The 20,949-nt window shown below is 50.5% G+C and overlaps 2 protein-coding genes across 2 annotated transcripts in view; one reads left to right on the top strand and one right to left on the bottom strand.

Annotated features, from left to right (window-relative positions):
* AK8 (adenylate kinase 8) overlaps nt 1-7,660 on the top strand; it is a 125,308-nt gene extending 117,648 nt beyond the window's left edge. Inside the window, exon 10 of the mRNA XM_015407537.1 lies at nt 7,573-7,660. The gene's annotated coding sequence lies outside the window, so the exon portion shown is untranslated. The remainder of the gene's footprint in view (nt 1-7,572) is intronic.
* GTF3C4 (general transcription factor IIIC subunit 4) lies at nt 3,779-18,532 on the bottom strand. The gene is made up of 5 exons (XM_015407539.1): nt 18,116-18,532; nt 11,110-12,921; nt 8,379-8,509; nt 6,409-6,497; nt 3,779-4,854 (listed from the first exon to the last, which is right to left on the bottom strand). The coding sequence occupies exons 1-5, from the start codon at nt 18,524-18,526 to the stop codon at nt 4,790-4,792; spliced, it is 2,508 nt and encodes an 835-aa protein (XP_015263025.1). The 5' UTR covers nt 18,527-18,532; the 3' UTR covers nt 3,779-4,789.
* Nucleotides 18,533-20,949: the final 2,417 nt, after the last annotated feature.

Here is a 20,949-nt window from a genome sequence, read left to right as displayed (position 1 = left end):
ACCGGTCCGTTTCCTCACACGGCCTCAGTCCCTGCAGCTCGATGGGGGATGCTGCTAGTGAATGAAGGTTTCCCCTCTACCAGACCTGATCAAACTGAAAGGCCCAACCAGATTAAGGAATGAAGCCTTCACCAGACCTCTTTATTGCAATGCAGTACACCGCTGCAGTTAGTTGCATTTAGCAATTGACAAGGCTCCAGCAGGTACAAAGCTTCAGAGAAGTGACCAGAAAACATAGACTTCTCCTGCCACTGCCCCCACCACTAAACCATAACTATGTTTCGGGTAAGGATGATAATGCTGTGAGCCAGCAAGTGGTCCATCTCCCCCCCCACCCAAGCCCACTGGCTGTGAATTAGCTTTTGACTGCTTTTAAGGTTGACAGGGAGGATTTTCACTGGCCCGAAAACACTCCCAACAATGATGCCACTCATCTTTCGGCTGCTGTTTTGGACAGGTATGTACTTAAAAGATGTTAATGGTACCATTTTCAACGCCTCCTCTCCTTGGGACTGATTGTACGGTATGTAACATCTTTTACTATTTCCCAGAAACCAATTATTGAAACAGGAGAGGTCATTCAGAAGGAGATTTCGGTGTGCCTCTGGTTCTTTTTTCCTTCTTTCTGGCTTCATGCTGTAAAGTTACACAGTCACCATTTTCAACTGTTGCAGGCACCCCATTTGCCCCTGTAAGACTCCCCCCCCCATACCCCATAGAAGCGGGATGACAACACAGTTGAGTCTTCCTTCTGGCTCCATCTTGGAGCCGTGTCATTCAGTTCAGCCTCCTGCATATTGTTCAAGCCGGGACAGCACCTCAGAGGGGAAGAGATCCCTACAGTTATTTTAACGCAACAAAGACTCTCCTTCCCAGCCTCAAACAGCAAGAGTTTGGTCCTTTTGTGCAATGAAGCAGTTATCCACCTGGCTGTAGACAAGCCAGTTCCCAAGATAATCTCTCACATTAACATGGCCCACAAAGAGAGCAGCGGGCAGGGCTACGTGGATGGAAACCTGGCTAGGGCAGTGAGGTCACCAGGGGCTGTGGCCAGATACAACCGCCACCCCCAAAGGGATCTCCTAGTAGCGCGTGTCTTAGTTTCTACCATGTAAATGTACGATGTCATGCGCCCTCATGGAAAACAGCACACACTGCTTCGAGAGCCTGACAGTGAGGGCAAAATGCGCTTTAGTACACTAACAGGCATCGTGACGGGAGACATGCAGGTTTGTGTGCACACAGCAGGGCCCTTGTAATATACAAGCACACCTCTACCCCATCCATCATCAGTGAGGACGTTTTGATAGCACTCATGGAAGCAAGGAAGCTTCTCCTCCTTTAAGAAAACAAGGATAAGCACCAAAGGCCAGTTTTGTACAAATCGGGAGTTGAACACAGTATCAGAACTGGAAGCCAGCTGATGCTTTGTGAGATCTGAGGCCTTGTGTTGCATAACAGGAACACGCCTCAACTAAAATGGTGCCCCTATTCTACAGTGCCTCCCAACTTGTCAACAGAACTTCAGTTCTTAAGAGAACAGTCTGGTTATAACTCCATTGGAAAGTTATAGCTAGACCTTCGCTAGCTCCATTTCACTCTCATTCCCAGGGGAATGTGGCTGACCATGGTAAGAGACAAAGAGCAGGCCCAAATGGATGCTGGCCCCTGATACCTTGTGCTTCTGGTTCCTGGAATTTGAGCTTCACCACAGGAGATCTGAGACCTGTGTTGGTGACGCCACCCGTTCTATCTACACTTGAGCACAAGGGCCTCATTTGTTTCTAGTGACCACACCTTTATGTGACCAGGCAGAGCATGATGGGGTTACACAGCAGTCTGTAGTTGAAGTACCTGAGACAGAAAAGCCGAAATTCAGCTAACTTGCATGAGTTTTTCATCAATGCAGCAAATGCTGAACTACACTCATTCGACGGAGCCTTGTTCCCCAACTGGAGCCTACAGAAGCAAGGGGGCTCAAACCAGCCCCTGAAGGATCCAACTGCAGACTTGGATCAGAAGAAGGTGCCGAGATGGGGTGTTCCGGGCAAGAGACAAGCAGAGGTGGTTTGCCCTTGCTGAACTGCCCTGGCTGCTAGAATGAGATCAAGAAGACGGCTACAAGAGTTGCCCGGAGCTGGGGCTCTCACTCGCTTCTGGGGGCTTAATCGCTTCCCCCCCATCAACTCAGATGACGTCAGATCTCTCTGCAGCCATGAGGGCTAGAAACTTATTTTTGAAAGGAAAATTAAAACATGAAGTTGAAATGATTTGGATTCTAAAATGAGAAACCCAAATTCCTCCTTGTAACGCGGTTTCAGTGCTGCATTTGGCCTGTGCCTGACCCTGCCCCCAGCTGCTCCACTGCGGTAGTTTGAATTTCTTTGATGGTGCTGATGGATGAGGACTCGGCTCTGCCTGCGCCCCCCTCTTGCTCTTCTTACCACAGTGAGAACACATCGTTCAATATTTAATTAGCCTTTTACACCGCTTTAATCCAATTAACCCAGTGTAGTGCCTAATACACACTATTAGGCCATCTGAATAGGCCATGAATATCCTCCAATAACAAGCAAGGCTTGAGGATGGAATGAATCCTACAAATGAACCTGGGACCTTTGGCAGCTTCGCCGATTTCCACCTGGGAACACACACAATCGTGTGGAGCTCCTATGACAAGTCATGCCATTGGTTCACCAAGCCCAGTGCTGCCTGTTTCAATGGGCAGTCTCTCTCTAACACTGCACAGAGAAATTAGTAGAAGATTGGATTTATACCCCACCCTTCACTTGGGGGAGCGGCTTACAAACTCCTTTTCCTTCCCCTCCCCACAACAGACATCCTGTGAGGTAGGTAGGGCTGAGAGAGCCCTTTCCAGAGCTGTCCTTGAGATAACAGCTCTGACAGAAGTATGGCTTGCCCAAGGTCATCCAGCAGCTGCAAGTGGAGGAGTGGGGAATCAAACCCGGTTCTCCCAGATTAGAGTCCACATACTTAACCACTACACCAAACTGGCTCTTAAGTCTTTGCTACCTGCAATCCTCTAAGACAGAGATGCCCTTCATAGTATTGGGATTATGTGACTATAGCCCTCTAGCACCTGAAGAGACAATCATGACCCCCCCGACACCAACAGTATCAAGACCACCTTGGAAAGTATAGCAGCAGCTGGAATGGCTTCAGTTTAGGAAAGTGAAGATACCAGCCACAATAACAAATCATAAGAGGCTCCAGAAATGCAACATGGTAAATTAACTAGCCTCTAGGATGTTTTCCAGGAAATTATTCTTCTGTTTCCAAGAGAGATCCATGAACAGGATGAGTGAAAGCCACCATCAAAAATCTTCCACTGTGGATTATTTTGCTCAAGAACAGAAAAGAACTGGAAACGATAGGCACAGAATCGGAATGGAAAGACTTCCTCAAACATCAGTAGTCCGAGCAGAAAACATTGACCCCTGTGAGATAAGGAAGACGCTGCTCACTGGCCTGGACTGTGTGTGACCGGGATTTGTGTGTGTGGCGGCGGCAGATGCACTGTGCCACTTCAGGTGGGGGCATACCATTTGTATGCCCTTATGGGGGGGGGGAGAGCATTAAAAACCTCCCTGCAAGAAGAGAAGTTGCACAGTAGAGAGGGAGGATCCACAGCCTTCTCCTTATTTTGCTGAGAGATTTTTGCTGCTTTTTTTAAAAAGGCTTTTACAAATGTGAGCATGCAGAAATGTGATCCCATCCCCCCCCCCAAAGTGGTGTTGGTAAACCAGTTAACGGGGCTGAAAGACCAAAGTGGATTTATAAAGGTTTATTCCCAGGCGAGATGTTTTCGTTTGAATGAGACGGAGTGGACTGCCACAGAATTTGGTTAACTCAATTTCATTTTTAACAAGTTTACCCCCCCCCCCATCTCAACCGCTACAAAGAATGCTTCCCTCTACAAATGGGACTGTAATTGGAAGACGGGGGACTCCTAGCATAATGCAGACACGACTCTTGCCAAAAAGGTTGGAAAGGGCACAAGGCACCCACATCGACTTTGAGATGATCATATGATAGGTCCAGTCTGAAGGAGAAAGAAAACCCACTGTGAGTGAAAAATATCAGAGGCTCCAAATTTTAGCCTGGGGTGCCCAACTGCATGACATACCTTATTGTTAACATAACTTAAAACTTTGCATCCAGTATTTGGCACAGATCTCACCTCCCTGAAGAGTCCCTTCTAAGGAATCCCCAGCAGCCCCAAGACTTACTTGACAACCTCCGCTGTAGCAAAACTAACCAACTCTTCTTCCATGAGTACCACTGGCATGCAAGACGTTTTCAAACATTTTTAAAAACCACACATTATTTCTAATAATTTAATCGTCTCTGGCACAGCGAGCGCTGGTGCCCTTTCAAAGCTCACTCGCACAGGAAGCTTTGCAGCCGATCTCCAAGCGGCCGTTTGCAGTGCGGGCTTCCAGCCTGCTGCCGATCTGAAGGGAGGTTCTCAAATTCCAGGCTCCGTGTGCCGAAAGGACATGAGCGGAGGGCCTGCGTCGAACCGGGCCGGGAAATCGGAATGGTTTCCAGAGGGTCTGTGCTGGTGTGCTTTGACCGAGGAGGCCTTCTCACCTCTCGGGCTTGAAATGGGGCACGGGGCCCCTTTGCTGCTCCAGCTCATCCAGTTCCATTTGACGTGTCCCCCTTGAGTCCTTCCACACCTGTACCTTCCAGCAGCTGCTCCCAGACTGGGTGGTGCCTGGGCCCTCAAGAAAGTAACCTGCAGCTCTTCACCACGAGCCGTTCTCTAGAAAACGGGAGAGTCACAGAGCGTACAGGGGCCCTGCAATAGCCTCTTGATCCACTCTGGATCTGGAAATAAAGAAAAAAAATTGGTGAAAGATTTTGTTTTGTTTTGTTTTGGGGGGGGGACGACAAAGTTTTGAGCAGCCTGCTTGGATAAGATCTCCACATGTTTTCAAATAAAGGACTATGAGGAAAGGTTAAAGCGCCTGGGGCTCTTCAGCTTGGAGAAACGACGGCTGAGGGGTGACACGATAGAGGTTTATAAGATTGTGCATGGGATAGAGCAGGTCGAGAAAGAAGTACTTTTCTCCCTTTCTCACAATACAAGAACTCGTGGGCACTCAATGAAATTGCTGAGCAGTTGGGTTAGAACGGATAAAAGGAAGGACTTCTTCACCCAAAGAGTGATGAACACATGGGATTCACCGCCACAGGAAGTGGCGGTGGCTACAAGCATGGACGGCTTCAAGAGGGAATTAGATAAGCATATGGAGCAGAGGTCCATCAGTGGCTATTAGCCACAAGGTATAGATAGGGGCTCTGGGGCAAGGGATGCTCTGTATTCTTGGTGCTTGGGGGGGGGGGTCAACAGTGGGAGGGCTTCTAATGTCCTGGCCCCACTGGTGGACCTCCTGATGGCACCTGGTATTTCTGGCCACTGTGTGACACAGAGTGTTGGACTTGATGGGCCTTTGGCCTGATCCAACGTTGGCGTCTCTTATGTTCTTATGACTGAAATGCGTAATCATGGCTAACAAAAGTGGGGGATAAACAGAGCCACTTGATATCGGGGGAGGTGTGTAACTGCTGAAGCGCCACCTGTCGCTGAGGAGATGATAATGGACTCCTGCAGGCGCCCCCAACCTTTTTGAGCCTGTGGGCACTTTTGGAATTCTGACACTGGAGGGTGGGAGCAGCTACCAAATGGCTGCCAGAAATGGCAGGGCCAGCCACAAAATCTCAGGGACGGAAGTCACGCGTCACTATTCCAGGCAGAAGCTCTGCTTAACAGGATTTCTTCTGAAATGGGCGTATCATTTAAAAACATTTTCTTGCCTACAGGCAGCTTCTCTTCAGTCATACAGTGAAGAGCTCATTGTGCTGTGGTGGCAAGCTGCCGCCAAAGCAGCCCTTTGAAAATCTGCACTGCCAATCAGATCTCCAGTGGGCCAGTCAGAAGCTCTGCTCGGCAGAAGTCTCACCTGGCCTTGCCCACTTTCGAAAAACATTTCACAGGCACCAGAAAAGGTATCCACGCTGGGGAACCTTGGACTGGTGCTTGAAACGAATGAGTTCTGGAACAGAGTCTGCAGTCCTGGTACTCCGGCAAGCTGCCGCCAAAGCAGCCCTTTGAAAATCTGCACCGCCAATCAGATCTCCAGCGGGCCAGTCAGAAGCTCTGCTGGGCAGAAGTCTCACCTGGCCTTGCCCGCTTTCGAAAAACATTTCACAGGCACCAGAAAAGGTATCCACGGGTACCACGTTGCCCACGGGCACCACGCTGGGGAAACTTGGACTGGTGCTTGAAACGAATGAGTTCTGGGACAGAGTCTGCAGTCCTGGTACTCTGTCAGCATAACACACACACACACACACACAGAGTCAGAGCAAAGACCTCACCCTCTGGGGTTGGATGCCGGGCGATGCTGTCCCGAAGCAGACATCTTCTGTACACCAGACTCTGACAGGACTGGTAGGTTAGAAAGCACCTGTAAGGGGGGCAGAGCAGGATCAGCATCACAAATAGAAGGCTTAAGGTTGTCCCCACTACTGAGGCCAAACGGCAGCAACAGGGTACGGTCTGCTCCAATGTTCCCTCTAAGCTGTGAAGCCTTGTGAGCAAAAATCCTACTTTGTGAACTACTGCCATTAAAGTTGTGAGCGAGCGACTTGGCTACTGCATAAATTAGTTGGCTCTGGAGTCATCCTTCCCGAGCAAAGACAAAAAGGTGTGAGCCGGAGGTTAAAAATCTGTGAGCTAACTCACGCTAACTCAGCTTAGAAGGAACACTGGTCTGCTCGTGTTTATGTGTATTCAAGACACCCTCCGGCCCGTCCATCAAATATCTTCCAAAGTGGCTTGCAGAGCACCCTAAATTACGACAGTCGCAAGACAGAAAATATTTTAAACAGAGGTCAGAGGTAGATGTAGATTACAAATAACCGATGCCAACTGGATGGTGCCAAACTAGAATAGGCACACACACAGAGCTTTGCTACACCCCGATTCCAAAGGAGGGCAAAACAGCTGCACTATTTAATTCTGGGTCTCTCTTGGTTCGCCCACCCCAGATCCTCATCAAGAACCTCAGTTTTTGTAAGTTGTGGCCAATGCCTGATTGAAGTTCTCCAGATAGGTCCAAATGATACTTCCACTAGTTCACAGAGAGGCTTTTAGTCGCCTATCGAGGCCGCTTTTGGTACAGAACTTCCTCTCCCGATCCTATAAATCTTTCACCTTTTACTCCAGTTTCTCTGAGGTACAGAACTTCAAAACCTTTTAGTAAATGCAATACTACAATAATTCAGATGACTGTTTTAATATGCAAGGTGCAATAATGGAAATACAAAACTCATTTTCTGCCTGATGTTCCTATGAAAGCAACTAACACTGCTGAAGCAGCTGATCCAATACAGGGTATCATCAGGCGGCTGTGATGTACTCTCCATTTGGCTTAAGCGCAGCAGGCAATGGATTCACTGAGATGAATGCTCATTCCCCGTATTTGGAGCTCGGCAGGCATGTTCCTCCTAAAGTAACGATATTTATACCTTGCCTTTCAGGTCAGCTGAAGGTCCCCAAAGAAGCTTGTAGGTCAAAACTTCACATCATAAAATTTAATGTACTCTAAATTTGGGGGGGAAACAAACAAACCCCAGTAAAATCCTAGTGTAATTAAACTATGCTTTACAACAATCCAACGTGTGGGGAGTTCTTAGTCTGTCTTAACTTTCTGGCTGATAAATCTGCTTCAGGAAGGGCCACTGATATTTTATCGGGACTTCCAAAGACAGAAAACATCTGGATGCCTTCTGTGCATGTCAGAGAGAGGGGGGAGCACACTTTGCCACCAGTTAGGGACCCAGGCACCCAGCTGCCAAAACCCAAACTGCTTGGTGTAGTGCTTAAGTGGGCGGACTCTAATCTGGGAGAAACGGGTTTGATTCCCCACTCCTCCACTTGCACCTGGCTGGATGACCTTAGGCAAGCTGTAGTTCTGGCAGAGCTGTTCTTGAAAAAGAGCAGTTTCTGTCAGAGCTCTCTCAGCCCCACCCACCTCACAGGGTGTCTGTTGTGGGGAGGGGAGGGGAAAGGAGTTTGTAGCCACTCTGAGACACCTTTGGGTAGTGAAGGGCGGGGTCTAAATCCAATCTCGTCTTCTTCTTAACACAGTCTGCCTCTAAAATAAGCCATCCTGTTCTAGCACTCCCAAGACTGGGAGGTGCCTGATCTTTCCTGGGCAAGCGTGGACAACGTGATTCTTTACTTCCCTTGCTGCTCAAAAATACATTTCACCGTTGCTGCTGAAGCCCCCCCCCCCCTTTCGCCATCAGATAAAGGAACCGGCACTCACTCAAGTGTGGCTTACCTGAGCCAAACGTGTCCGTTGGAGCACACTGCCTGCTTACGATCGGTGAATGGCAGGATCTCTTTGCACAAGCTGCAGTGCTCTGGGAAAGTCTGTTTGTTCATTTTCTTTAAAATATGCCCAATCAGCACCTGGGAACACACAGCAGCAGTCAGCAGCCGCGTTTATAGGAAGAGACAGCTGCCTGCTGAAAGGCAGAGAAATCTCACAGGAGACCGGAGGGGGGGGGGATCGAAGAACACAAGATGCAAAAGCCCAAACCCGCTTAAAATTGCATACAACGGAATGAAAAGGCAATGCAAGGCATCTAGGGCTTGCAAAAGGCAGTGCAAGTGACTTCTTCATGTGCCACTCAAGTAGTCTGCGGAACTTAATTGCCCTAACTCTCAAAGAATTGATGGCTGAAGGAAACCTGAAAGAGAAAAGCTTTGTCTCAAAGCACTTGTTACCACTCAGAGAACATGATAAGATATTTTTGAACACTCTTTTGTATGTCAGGTGTGTTTCAAGTCTTAGCTACTTCAGACATCTGCAGGGGGGGGGAAATACAGGATTTTGGCAACTGCACAATATATTCAATTGGGAGCCGATTGTTGTTTATGTTGTACTATTAATGGACCCAGTGCTTTGCAGAGCACACACAGAGCCATCTGCCCCAAGGAACATACAGTCTATATAACAACAGGAAGAAGGGAGGGATATCCCAGTAATGTCTCACTGGCCACTCCTGGAAAATTTCTGAGGCTTACAGAAGACAATTCTCAGAGAGCTACGGCAATGAATGACAATCGTCTCCGACCATAATGAACCAGAAGTTCAACATATGACTTGTAAAAGGGAGAGAGAGCAGGTGGGAAATGGGAGCGACGTCCTCACTGCCACACAACTTCTTCCACTTTAGGAAGGGCTGGGAGGGGGAATCTCAGTGGCAGAGCATCAGCTCAGAATGCAGAAGGCCCCAGGTTTAATCCCCAACATCTGCAATTAAAGAACCTCGCAGGGCACGTGCTGGGAAAGACCTCCCTTGGCCAGCAGTCTAGGAGCTCTGCTGTCAGTCCAAACAGACAGTACTGAACTAGGTGGTCCAAAGGTCCGGTCTGGGAAAAGGCAGCTTCCTACGTTACAGCAGAGGTCATTTTTGGGGGGAACGCTGTTCCCCCGGGTGAGGTGCAGGAGGGCGGGGCACACGACGAAGCCCCGCCCCCTGCTTCCGGCCGCCCCGCTTCCAGCCCTCATTCAACCAGGAGGAGGCAGGAGAAGAGGGAGGGTAAGTTGCTTCCTCCCCGCCTCTTCCCACCCCTGCCTGCCTGGGGCCAGGGAGGGCCTTGGCGGGGCTTCCTCGCACTCCTGCTGGAGCACACACAGAGCCATCTGCCCCAAGGAACATACAGTCTATATAACAACAGGAAGAAGGGAGGGATATCCCAGTAATGTCTCACTGGCCACTCCTGGAAAATTTCTGAGGCTTACAGAAGACAATTCTCAGAGAGCTACGGCAATGAATGACAATCGTCTCCGACCATAATGAACCAGAAGTTCAACATATGACTTGTAAAAGGGAGAGAGAGCAGGTGGGAAATGGGAGCGACGTCCTCACTGCCACACAACTTCTTCCACTTTAGGAAGGGCTGGGAGGGGGAATCTCAGTGGCAGAGCATCAGCTCAGAATGCAGAAGGCCCCAGGTTTAATCCCCAACATCTGCAATTAAAGAACCTCGCAGGGCACGTGCTGGGAAAGACCTCCCTTGGCCAGCAGTCTAGGAGCTCTGCTGTCAGTCCAAACAGACAGTACTGAACTAGGTGGTCCAAAGGTCCGGTCTGGGAAAAGGCAGCTTCCTACGTTACAGTAACTCTTACTCTTTAGGGGTACAGATCTCAACCAATCCTTGCTCCTCTGAGTGCTGGAACAACAGGAGACCATACGCAATACTGCCACGTTTACTTAGAGAGTAAAGACACAAGGGCTGCGTGGGGGGCGGGGGCACAATGAGCTTGCGCCAGTTATCTAGACAAACGTCCTTAATGCTGTTCCAAGTTGGGCTCCCATCTTTGACTCCAGTGTAAAGCACAGACTCCACTTTTCATTTTTTTAATCTATATATTACCTTTCCTCTATTTTTGTACCTAACTAGATCAGCGTTCTCTCTCCTCTTTCTTCTCTAGCTCTCGGTCTGCCCATCTTTTCCCTTTCCTCTCTCACAGACTGTTGTGCCACTGCAAATTGCTTACTTATGGCTATAGGCCCCTGCTAGAAGACCTATGACCTGCATTCTTCAGCGTCAAACTTTAAAGCTTCTTGGGACAGGAACTTGTTTTTTTTTTCCTACACCGTATAAGTTGTTTGATTACAACATTATCTTTTTACAATGAGCCACAATAGAGCAGACATTAAAAGTATGCAACTATACATCCTTGTTAAGTGTTTTTATATTCTGAAGCCTTGCAACGACTACTGTCTTTGCTCACCCGAGGGCTTTTGCTTCCTATGGGAATCCCACAGTATTTCAGACTAGGAGGCAACAGCAGCAAAGGCAGCTTTGTGCTCTTACAACTGAACTCAGTTATTTTCTTAAGCCCCTTCCTGAGGTCTAAAACTCAAGGCAATTAACATCCTCCGCCCTGCTACACGGCACCTGGTAGGCTGTCGTTCCTCATCAATGTCTGCTCCCCACATTTTCATAAGCCCTTCCAGCTCTACCACCCAAAGGTTTGGACATTTGGAGGCACTCACCCGCGCAGTCCTGTCATCGTAGCTTTCGTCGGACATTAAGAAGTCACAGACCCCCCTCGTGGGAATGCTGGTGTTCTCTGTAATCCACGTGTGTAGGTAGACTTCCCCCAGCACCTGCTTCATATGTTCCCGTGTCAAATGCATTTCAACAGCTTCGATCTGGGCTTGGATTTCAAGAAGCTTTTCTTCAATTGGCTCTCGCCCTCCGAAGTCACTCGAGTGGGCAAGCGAATCATCCGCCAGGTCGTCCCCATCCTCTCCTTTGCTTGTTTCACTTGGGTTCCGCTTGCCCCCCCGCTTTGAAGTCCCCTCGTCTTCCACGCTCCCAGTCCCAGGGGAATGCACAAGTAAAACCTTGGGGTCCTCGTGCGAAGGTTTCCACAAGGCCTCAGAAGGCGTCTTTTGCAGCGACTGATACAAGATTCTCAAGAGGAACAACTTGAAGCGCCAAAAATAAGTAGACCCAAAGCTTTCGATCTTTTTGTCCAAGGCTTCTTGTAGGAACTGTGGGATGTGCTTGTCCTTCAAGATCTTCCATCGGACCAGATCCGTCAAGTCAACCTGCCTGAAAAGATTTTGGACAGAAGATTCCAGCAGCTGAGCCGCCACCTCCTCAAATGTCTTAAGAGTCACAAACTGAACCTGGTAGCTTTTGGTAATGGGGTGAAGGCCGTTGGTCATGCCTTCGGTGGTAATGACCGCCAGGTATGCCCCACACGGGCTCACCGCAATCCCGTGAGTCCGCACGGAGCCCAAAACTTCGGACAACTTTATCAGCTGGTGTTCAAATTTCAATGCAACGTCTGTGAAGATGGGAATCAGCTGCCTTACTTTCCCATCGACGGAGCACGTATAAACAGTACCGTTCTGTCTGTCTGCAGCCATGGAGACAATTGGCAAGGAGTGAAGCCCGGTCACGTGAGAGTTATGGACATTCAAGCCCGCTTTGGATATCAAGAGAAGACACCAGAAAACGTAGCAGCCTCTCGCAGCCACCACTAAACTGCAACTGCATTTCTGATAAGGGTGATAAAGAGGGATGCTCTTGATACTGTGGACTGGCAACTGGTCCATCTCTTGCCACAAAACCACAGGCTGTCTCAGCGTGAAATAGCCTTTGACTGCTTTCAGGTTGACCGGGAGGATTTTCACTGGCCCAAAGGCACTCCCCACAATGATCCCGCTCATCTTTCGGTTATTGTGCTCGTATTCCCACCACGACAAGACGCTGGGGGAATTTATTCCCGACTCTATGGTGCTGCAAGACGTGATGGACTCCTTGCCCACGAAAGGAAGCTGGAACTGCCAGATGGCGATATTTCCGTTCTCGAATATTACCGCCAGCAGTACGCTGCTCACGTCCCGACATTCGTTGTTATGCTTCACCTGTTGGGTGGTGCAGATCCCAGACCACTCCATGCGCACCGGGGTCTGCATGCTGTGCCTCCTCTGGAATTCAGAGAAGTCCCCCAAATCTCCCTTGGGGGCTTCCCCCTTACAAAGCTTGTAGCCATTCCCATGCAGGCGCTCCCCGTAAAGCTCAGTCAAGTCAACCAGCAGTACCCACTGCAGTCTGTTCAGGTTCGCATGGATGGTCAGTCTGTTGTCCATCGTTAAAGCCGCCAACAGGCACCTGCCGTTTGCATCGCAGCCCAGTGGAGACCAGCTGGAGTATCTGAAACCTCGCAGAGAGGGCAGCGACTTCCCTTCGGGGTTGAACACCCTGTCTAGCATGAAAGTCTGACTTAGGGTGGGATCTTTAGAACTGGCAAACTTTTCCTTGCACTCAGCAACTTCTTTTTTGGAACCAACCTGAAAAAGAAATGGTCAATTCAATCCACACGCAAATGCATTCAAGTGTTGTTATTATGCCTTAAGACTGAAGATGAACAAGGGAGCATTCGGTTGCGAGAGACCATTTCAGCAGACGCCAGGGCACATACCTGATGAAAGCTCGGGTGGCAGATCTCTCTTTTTTGCCACTGGGCTCTCTATGGCTCTTGATACACTAGCCCTACACAACAGTTCTTCTAGAGCAGGACTTGGCATATTTTCTTTGGCTCTAGGAGCCAGCCTAAAAATTTAGGAACTAGACCAGGGGGCTGTCAAATCTAAAAGGGATTTTTAGACCTTGACATAATACTTTTCCAGCTCCAGAGAAAAGGTCTCAATCACCAGTCAAGGACCCCCAGCCCCCAGCCTACTAACAGTAGAGAATTGTGTGGTAAATAGACTGTTGCATTGGCATGCCTGTCTTCATTGCCCGCCATTTCTCTCCTCCATACATGCCAGACTATTAGCCTCTCTGCCCCCTTGCTGCATCTTCTGCCATTGTTTTCTTGAGACTTCTCCACTGGGGTTTGGGGCGCTACAAGAGATGGTTCTCCTCAAGCCCACAAGGATCCTTCTGCTGCCCTTAACTCTTCATTTGTGTATTTCATTATTTATTGGATTTATAACCCGCCCGCCCCTGTACAACAGGGCTCAGGGTGGGTTAACAACAATGGCAACATGGTTACAAGCAATTAGAATAAAACAAGAAGGGGGACCCACGATACTTCTGGGGGGGAGGAGAAGCTCCACAGGAGGAGAAGGAAGCAGCCACAGGTGAGTCTTCTTCCCTTCCCCCCCCCCGTCCCCGGCACCCATGGCGAGGCCCGCACACCCCTCCAAGCCTTCTCCCTCTTTCCCCCTCAGTACCGGCGGTGAGGCCTGAACTCAGCCCACCAAGCTTTCTCCCTACCCCCTTCCCTAGTGGTGGTGGCAGTGAGGCCTGGCCAGCCTGTTGAACTTTCCCCCTCCCTCTCCCCCTGGTGGTGGCGAGGCCTGGTCGGCCCGCCAAGCTTTCTCCCTCCCCCCCCAGTGGCAGCGGCGGCAGCGGGGGCTGAGCTCGGCCCACCAAACTTTCTCCCTCCCCCCCGGGCGGCGGCGAGGCCTGGGCGGCTTACAGCCGCCGGCCAGCCAAGCCTTCTCCCGCCCTCGCCCCCTCTCTTTTGGGGGGATTTAAATATCCCCTGCATATTTTTTCCAAGTTTTCAGATTTTTCTGCACATATGGGGATTGCCCCAAGTGTGCAGGAAAACCTCTCTGCCCCCCCAAGTGCCCCTGATGTGCTGATTTAGATATCCTCACAGAGGGGGCGTGTTGGGAATTAGATATATAGATAATAACAATTTAGAATTAAAACAACTCTTAACAATACTACTAACAATCAATACAATGGTACGTAAAAAGAGAGTACAACAGATTGCCCCTTATCCAGAGGGGAGTAATATCATACAAAATGAACTAAGTAAGGAATAAGGGAAAGGGGGGGGGGTCGTCAGTCTTGAAGGAAACAGATGTTGTCCTCACCTGTAAGCCCGGCCGTACACCTCAGTCTTACAGGTCCTGCAGAATCACATCAAGTCTCACAGGGCCCGGGTCTCACTTGGCAAAGAGTTCCACCAAGTCAGGGCCAGGGCCGAAAAAGCCCTGGTTCTAGTTGAGGACAGCCAGATGCTCTTTGGGCCGGGCATCACTAGTAGGCTGTCATTTATTGAGCGTAATGCTCTTTGGGGGACATATCAGGAGAGGTGATCCCTCAGATATACGCTGATCCCTCAGATACGCTGGGTGTTCAACCTGGAGTCAGTGCAGTTGGCGGAGCACCGGTTGGATATGGGCTCTAAATGGGGTTTCCATGAGAACACGGGCCGCTGCATTCTGGGACAACTGAAGTTTCCAGGTCAGCCTTACGGGTAGCCCTGCGTACAGCAAGTTACAGTAGTCGAATCTGGAGGTGACCGTTGCATGGATCACTGTGGCTAAGTCCGGGTGTGACGGGAAGGGGGCCAGTTTTCTAACCTGGTGCAGATGGGAAAATGCCAGCCTAGCCACATTTGTGATCTAGTCCTTCACTGAAAGGGTGGCCTCCAGAATCACACTCAGGCTCTTGACAGTCGGTGCTGCTGTTAAAGGCACACACTGTCAAGAGCTGGGAGTTGACACCCAAATACGGAATCTCCCCGGCCCAGCCACAGAACCTCTGTCTTAGATGGATTCAATTTCAGCTGGCTCTGTTTCAGCCATCCAACCAGCCTCCAAACCTTTAGCAAAAATATCTGGGCAGTATCTGGCAGGCCGCTCATCAGCGGATACAGTTGGGTGTCATCGACATACTGGTGACAAGCCAGCCCAAAACTCTGCACCAGCTGGGCGAGGGGATGCATACAGATGTTAAATAACATTGGGGAGAGGATTGCCCCTTGGGGAACACCACACACCAAGGGGTATCATGGTGAGACCTTCTCCCCTAGCGCCACCCTCTGTCCCTGACCTTGGAGAAATTAGACAAGCCATTTCAAGGCTGTCCTACAGATCACCACACTGGCAAGGTGGTGGGTCAACAGATCATAATCGACAGTGTTGAACGCTGCCATTAAATTAGGCAATAACAGCAGTGCTGACCCGCCTCAATCTAGCTGTCTACGAAGGCCATCTGTGAGAGCGACCGGTGCCGTCTTTGTCCCATGGCCGGGGTGGAAGCTGGACTGAAATGGGTCCAGAGCCAAGGTTTCCTCCAAGGCAGTCTGGAGCTGTTTCACTGCTGCTCTCTCAACTACCTAACCTAGGAACAAAAGATTCGATACTGGGTGGTAGTTGGAAGGATCAGTCAGATCTAGAGATGGTTTCTTCAAGAGCAGCATCATCACAGCCTCCTTCAATCCCCTCGCGTAGACCCCCAAACTCAGGGACAGATTTAAAACTTCCACCAGGGGGATTCATACTGCATCACCACTGACTTTCACCAGCCATGATGGCACGGATCTAAGATGCAGGTGGTGGGCTTCACAGCACTCAGAATCCTGTCGACATCAGCCCAGGAGAGTCAACTGAACAATACTGGACCCAGAGACGGCCAAGGGGCCTCCAGTTCACATAGTGGTTCTGGCGGAGCGACGATGCAACTCCATTAACCACAGCTTTTTAGTAAGTGCACTACCCATTTTCTCAAGTGTCCATTCACTTTCTTATTTCATATTTATACTTCGGCCGGGGTGGACCCTTGACCAGAAACCAGCAATGACCCTTGACCAAAAACCATTAAGCAAACATTGACAGAGGAGGGGGAGTCACTGAAGACCTCTCAGAGCACCATGCAAAGGCTGACTGTCCACAGATGTCAAATCACTCAAGAGAACCAGCTGACATGAAGCAATTTCCTGTGAGCTTCCTTGTGTGTCCCCCTTTGTCCACCTTCTCTTAGCAGTCCTCACCTCATGCTTGGTCTGCCTCCCTTGGCTCATCCTGGTCTCTCTAGGATTGCCACCTTTTTCCTGCCCCTGTGCCTTTAAATAGCAGCCTGATAAGCAGACACTTTCCCCTGTTATGGAGAGAAAGACAATGAGACACTCTTTGCATGTTTAGTCAGTGCGTGGCAGGCTCCTGCTAAAGGCACAGCAAGCGAGCTGGCAAACCTACCCCCAGGAGAATCACTTCTTTTCCTAAGGGTGTTTCTTCGCCCTTGGCTAGACTCCGGTGCCAGCATCAGCTGCATAACAAACGGGCATAAGACAAGCAACATTTTCCCAGCATGGAGAAGCAGCAGGAGGTGGGGAATGGCTAATATAGCGTGGTGGCTGAACTGAGCTAGAACATCCTGAGTTCATATCCCATCTCAGCCACAAATGTACCTGATGGCCTCAATCAAGCCACTATTCTTTCAGCCTCACTCAGCCCTCCTCAACTGCAATATGAAGCTTGGACCCTCACAGGTCTCTGTGAAAGGAAGACATTTCTATCAGAGAAGTGGAACTCTTCCTCCAACCACAACCAAGTACTGCTCCTGGAGTTAAGAGGACCTCCCAAAAAAGCAGGGATGCAAAGGACTGCAGGAGGAGGAAATTACTGAAAAAAACCATTCATCCGCCAATCCACAGAAATCCTTCATGGGCTCCATATTTTATTTTATTTATTTATTTATTTATGATTTCTATCCCACCCTCCCAGCCGTAGCCGGCTCAGGGCAGCTTACATAAAACAGTATGTAAATTACAATTAAAACAATTAAAACACTTAAAACCATACTACAACCAATTGATGACATAAAGTGCTAGTATTAATTGTCCTTGGTTGTTGTTGTTACTTCAACGATGGCTGCCGTACTCGGTTCTCTCTCCAGATGATCAGCTCTCAGATCTCCTTTAGATATCATAGAAGTGATTGGCACCGGCACCATTGTTAAAATCCCAGGGACACAGGGCTCTCTATTATATTGCTATTAACTATTGATGATGTTTAGTAGTGGTGGTGGCTCCAAAGGCCTGGTGGAAGAGCTCCATTTTACAGGCCCTGTGGAACATAGAATGCCTCCATCTATATAGTCGACATATTGGGGGAAATCCATATTGTGGTTTTTACCTTTTATACTACAATCCTAAAACTACACTACAATCCTAAAACTGGCTATGACAGCGGTTCTCAGAGTCCCTAAACAGTCATCCTGCCTACCCAGCTCAGTTGTTTAAGCAGGCAACACCGCAAGCAGAGTTAACAAACAGTGGCCACCATACTCCTGTCCGGGGACAGGGACACCAGCGGCAGACCGCCTCAGAAAACGGGAGTTCGTATGTAGACGCCCCCACCGCCAACAATCCCCGGCTTAAGCAATCTCCTCTGAGCACTTGCTTCCAGTGTTCCCTCTAAGCTTGAGTTATTGTGAGCTAGCTCACAGTTTCTTAGCCTCCAGCTCACACATTTTTGTCTTAGCTCAGGGAGGAGGGCTCCAGGACAAACTAATTTATGCAGTAGCCAAAGCACCTGCTCACAACTTTAATGCCAGTGGCTCACGAGGTAGAATTTTTGCTCACAGGACTCCACAGCTTAGAGGGAACATTGCAAGTTGCTTCATCTCCCCGTCTTTGGCTAGCGGCGTCCCTCGCACCTTGCGGCGGGGAGTTCCACACAACCCACCCGCTGCCCCCACGCCCGCCCGCCCAGCCCCACTGCCCCGGCCGGCGCCCACCTTGAGGTGGCAGGAGGCGGCGGGGGCGGGCACGGCCGTGCGGTGGATGACGAGCTCGGGGGCGGCGCCGTTGATGTCGCTGAGCTGCTCGAGGACGGCGATGCTGCGGGCCGTGCTCACCGACACGCGGTGGTCCTCCGACCAGGCCAACGGCTCCAGGCCGCTCACGCCGTGCTGCAGCCGCACCGACGGGTCCCGCCGCACCGCCGTCAGACGGAAGCCCGCGCTGCTGTTGCTGCTGCTGCCGCCGTCCTCGCCGCCGCTGCTGGGCCCCGCCGCCGCTGCCGACTCCGTCTCCTCGCCCTCCTCGTCGTCGCCCTCGGGTGGCGCGGAAGAAGGGAGCGGAGGGCTGGTGACCGACCCCGCCGCCGGGCTCCCTGCTGCAGCAGCAGTTGCTGCCGCCGCCGCCATCTTGCCGCCGCGACCCCCCACAGACATTGCGCATGCGCCGCGACTCCAGGCCCAGAGCGCGCCGCCATGTGAAAGGACCCCCGTCGGGCTGCAAGAAGGTGACTAAATCGATGCCCGAACAGGTGACTGGCGCACCAGCTGGCAGATGCTCTGGTGTAAAACTCCCGACTAGGGAAGAAACACCCTTCTCTCCTCTGGCATCCGCAACATGTCTAGATACAGAGTGCCTTTGGGTTTGGACGATCCGTCCTTGGATGTCCTGGTTTGTGGATGTGGCCGGATCCTTTTATAAGGAGGTCGGAATGGCTTTGCCAGAACTAGTCTGATGTTTAAATCTGGCATGGTCCCGGTCACACGGGTGGTGGGCGGCTTATCGGGGCGCTATCACACCGTAACATCTGGCAAGTGGAGCGCACCCGTGGCCAACCCGTGGCATACCGCCGAAAAAGTGCAATAAAAAACCAGTACCTCATATGTAGTGGCAAACGGTTTGCCACGGGCTGTCTCCGGACTCCTGCGGTGTGATCGCGCCGGCCCTCCTTACTGCGCAGGCGGGGAGGACAGGACCCGTGGTTTGCCGCCGGCGCATCAGATCGCATTCTGGCGGCGCTAATTGCACCAGAGCAATTAGCCGCCGCCACCCCCCCCCCCCATTATCCGGCCCGTGTGACCGGGGCCCTTGAATAGCAAACAAAGGGATTCATTTCTTTATATCTAATCACCTTTTAATCTCAGCGTGTTAGATCTCAATAGATGTTGCATGTACCATTACAACAATAGATATCAAAACATTTAAATCAACCTTTTAAAAATTTTATGTCCCCACCATCAGGATATTCCCTCTTGGCCCAGCCTCAGGCTGCCCCAAAAGTTCTCAGAAAAAGCTCTGTTTTGCAGGCTTCTGGCCCCTTCTAGGACTCTGTTCCAAAGGCATGAGGTGGCCACTGGAAGGCCTGAGCCAAGACTGTCAGAGAACAGGCTGTGGACAAGAGAGGCTACTGACAGTAGACCCTGCTGAGAAGAATGAAGCTTCCATACAGGATCATAGAAGGAGAGGCCATCCTTCAGGAGCTTTAAGGGTGATTAATATCTTGAATTAGACTTGAAAACTAATTGGCAACCAGTGAAAGGGCCTGCCTGCTAGCCCAAGAGAACAAATGAGCTGTCCATTTTGCATAAGCTGCTGCTTCTGAATCATCTTCAAGGGCAGCCCCATGTAAAGCACATTACAGTAATCTAGTCAGGAGGTTAGTGAAGTTTGGATAAGCATGGCAAGGTCAGGCACCTGCAAACAGGCAGGGCGCCAACTGCTTAAACAGATGTAGTGGGGGGGGGAGTTTTAGGGGGAGGCTATTCTGGACACCTGTTTCCCCAACAGGAGTCCAGGATCCAGCAAGGCTCTCAAGCTGTTAATAGAGTCAGCAAAAGCTGGACACCATCAGTGGTAGGAAGTTTTGTTAATGGGGCGGGGGAGCCCAATAACAGAACCGTACATTTTAGCATGTAGTCCTATTGTATTGTATTAGGTAAAGGTAAAGGTTCCCTTGCTCGAAAGCCAGTCGAATCCGACTCTAGGGTTGCGGTGCTCATCTCCGTTTCAAAGCCGAAGAGCCAGCGCTGTCCGAAGATGTTTCCGTGGTCATGTGGCCTGCATGACTAAACGCCAAGGCGCACGGAACGCTGTTCCTTTCCCACCGAAGCGGTCCCTATTTATCTACTTGCAATTTCTTGCTTTCAAACTGCTAGGTTGGCAGGAGCTGGAACTAGAGACAGGAGCTCACCCCATCTTGCGGCACCCGGGTCTTGAACTGCTGAACTACTGACCTTCCACAGCCTGCAGTTCAGCGTCTTAACCACTTGAGCCACCGCAGCTCCACAGCTGTATTGTATTAGCTTACAGTATATAATCAGCCTTGAGACTCAATGAGAGAATGGCAGACTATAAGAATACGGTTGCCATCCTCCAAATGGTGGCTGGGTATCTCCTGATATTACTTGTGATCTCCAGGCAAGTAGGGATGCCATCCTTCAGGCGGGACCTAGGGACCCCGCCCCCCCCCCTCAGATTTACATCTCATCTCCAGACTACAGAGATCAGTTCCCCCAAAGAAAATGGATGCTTTGGAGGGTGGACTCTGTGGCATTGTATCCCACTGAGGTCCCTGCTCTCCCCAGGCTCCATTCCCAAATCTCCAGGCACTTCGCAACTTGGACCTGGCCACCCTACATTCCCACCCCCCACCGGTGGCCAGGGAGGACCTGGCAACCCTAGGTGACAGAGATCAGTTCACCTGGCAAAAATGGCTGCCTTGAAAGGTGGACTCTATGGCATTAGATCCCACTGAAGCCTGTCACCTCCTTAAACCCCGCCCTCCTCAGCCCCCTCTCCCAATATCCCAACCTGGTGCTGTCAGACCCCCCCC

The sequence above is a fragment of the Gekko japonicus genome, unplaced genomic scaffold (genome assembly GCF_001447785.1).
Source record: "Gekko japonicus isolate JY-2015 unplaced genomic scaffold, Gekko_japonicus_V1.1 scaffold955, whole genome shotgun sequence".
Lineage (NCBI taxonomy): Eukaryota > Metazoa > Chordata > Lepidosauria > Squamata > Gekkonidae > Gekko > Gekko japonicus.
This window is presented reverse-complemented; position numbering and strand designations above follow the sequence as displayed.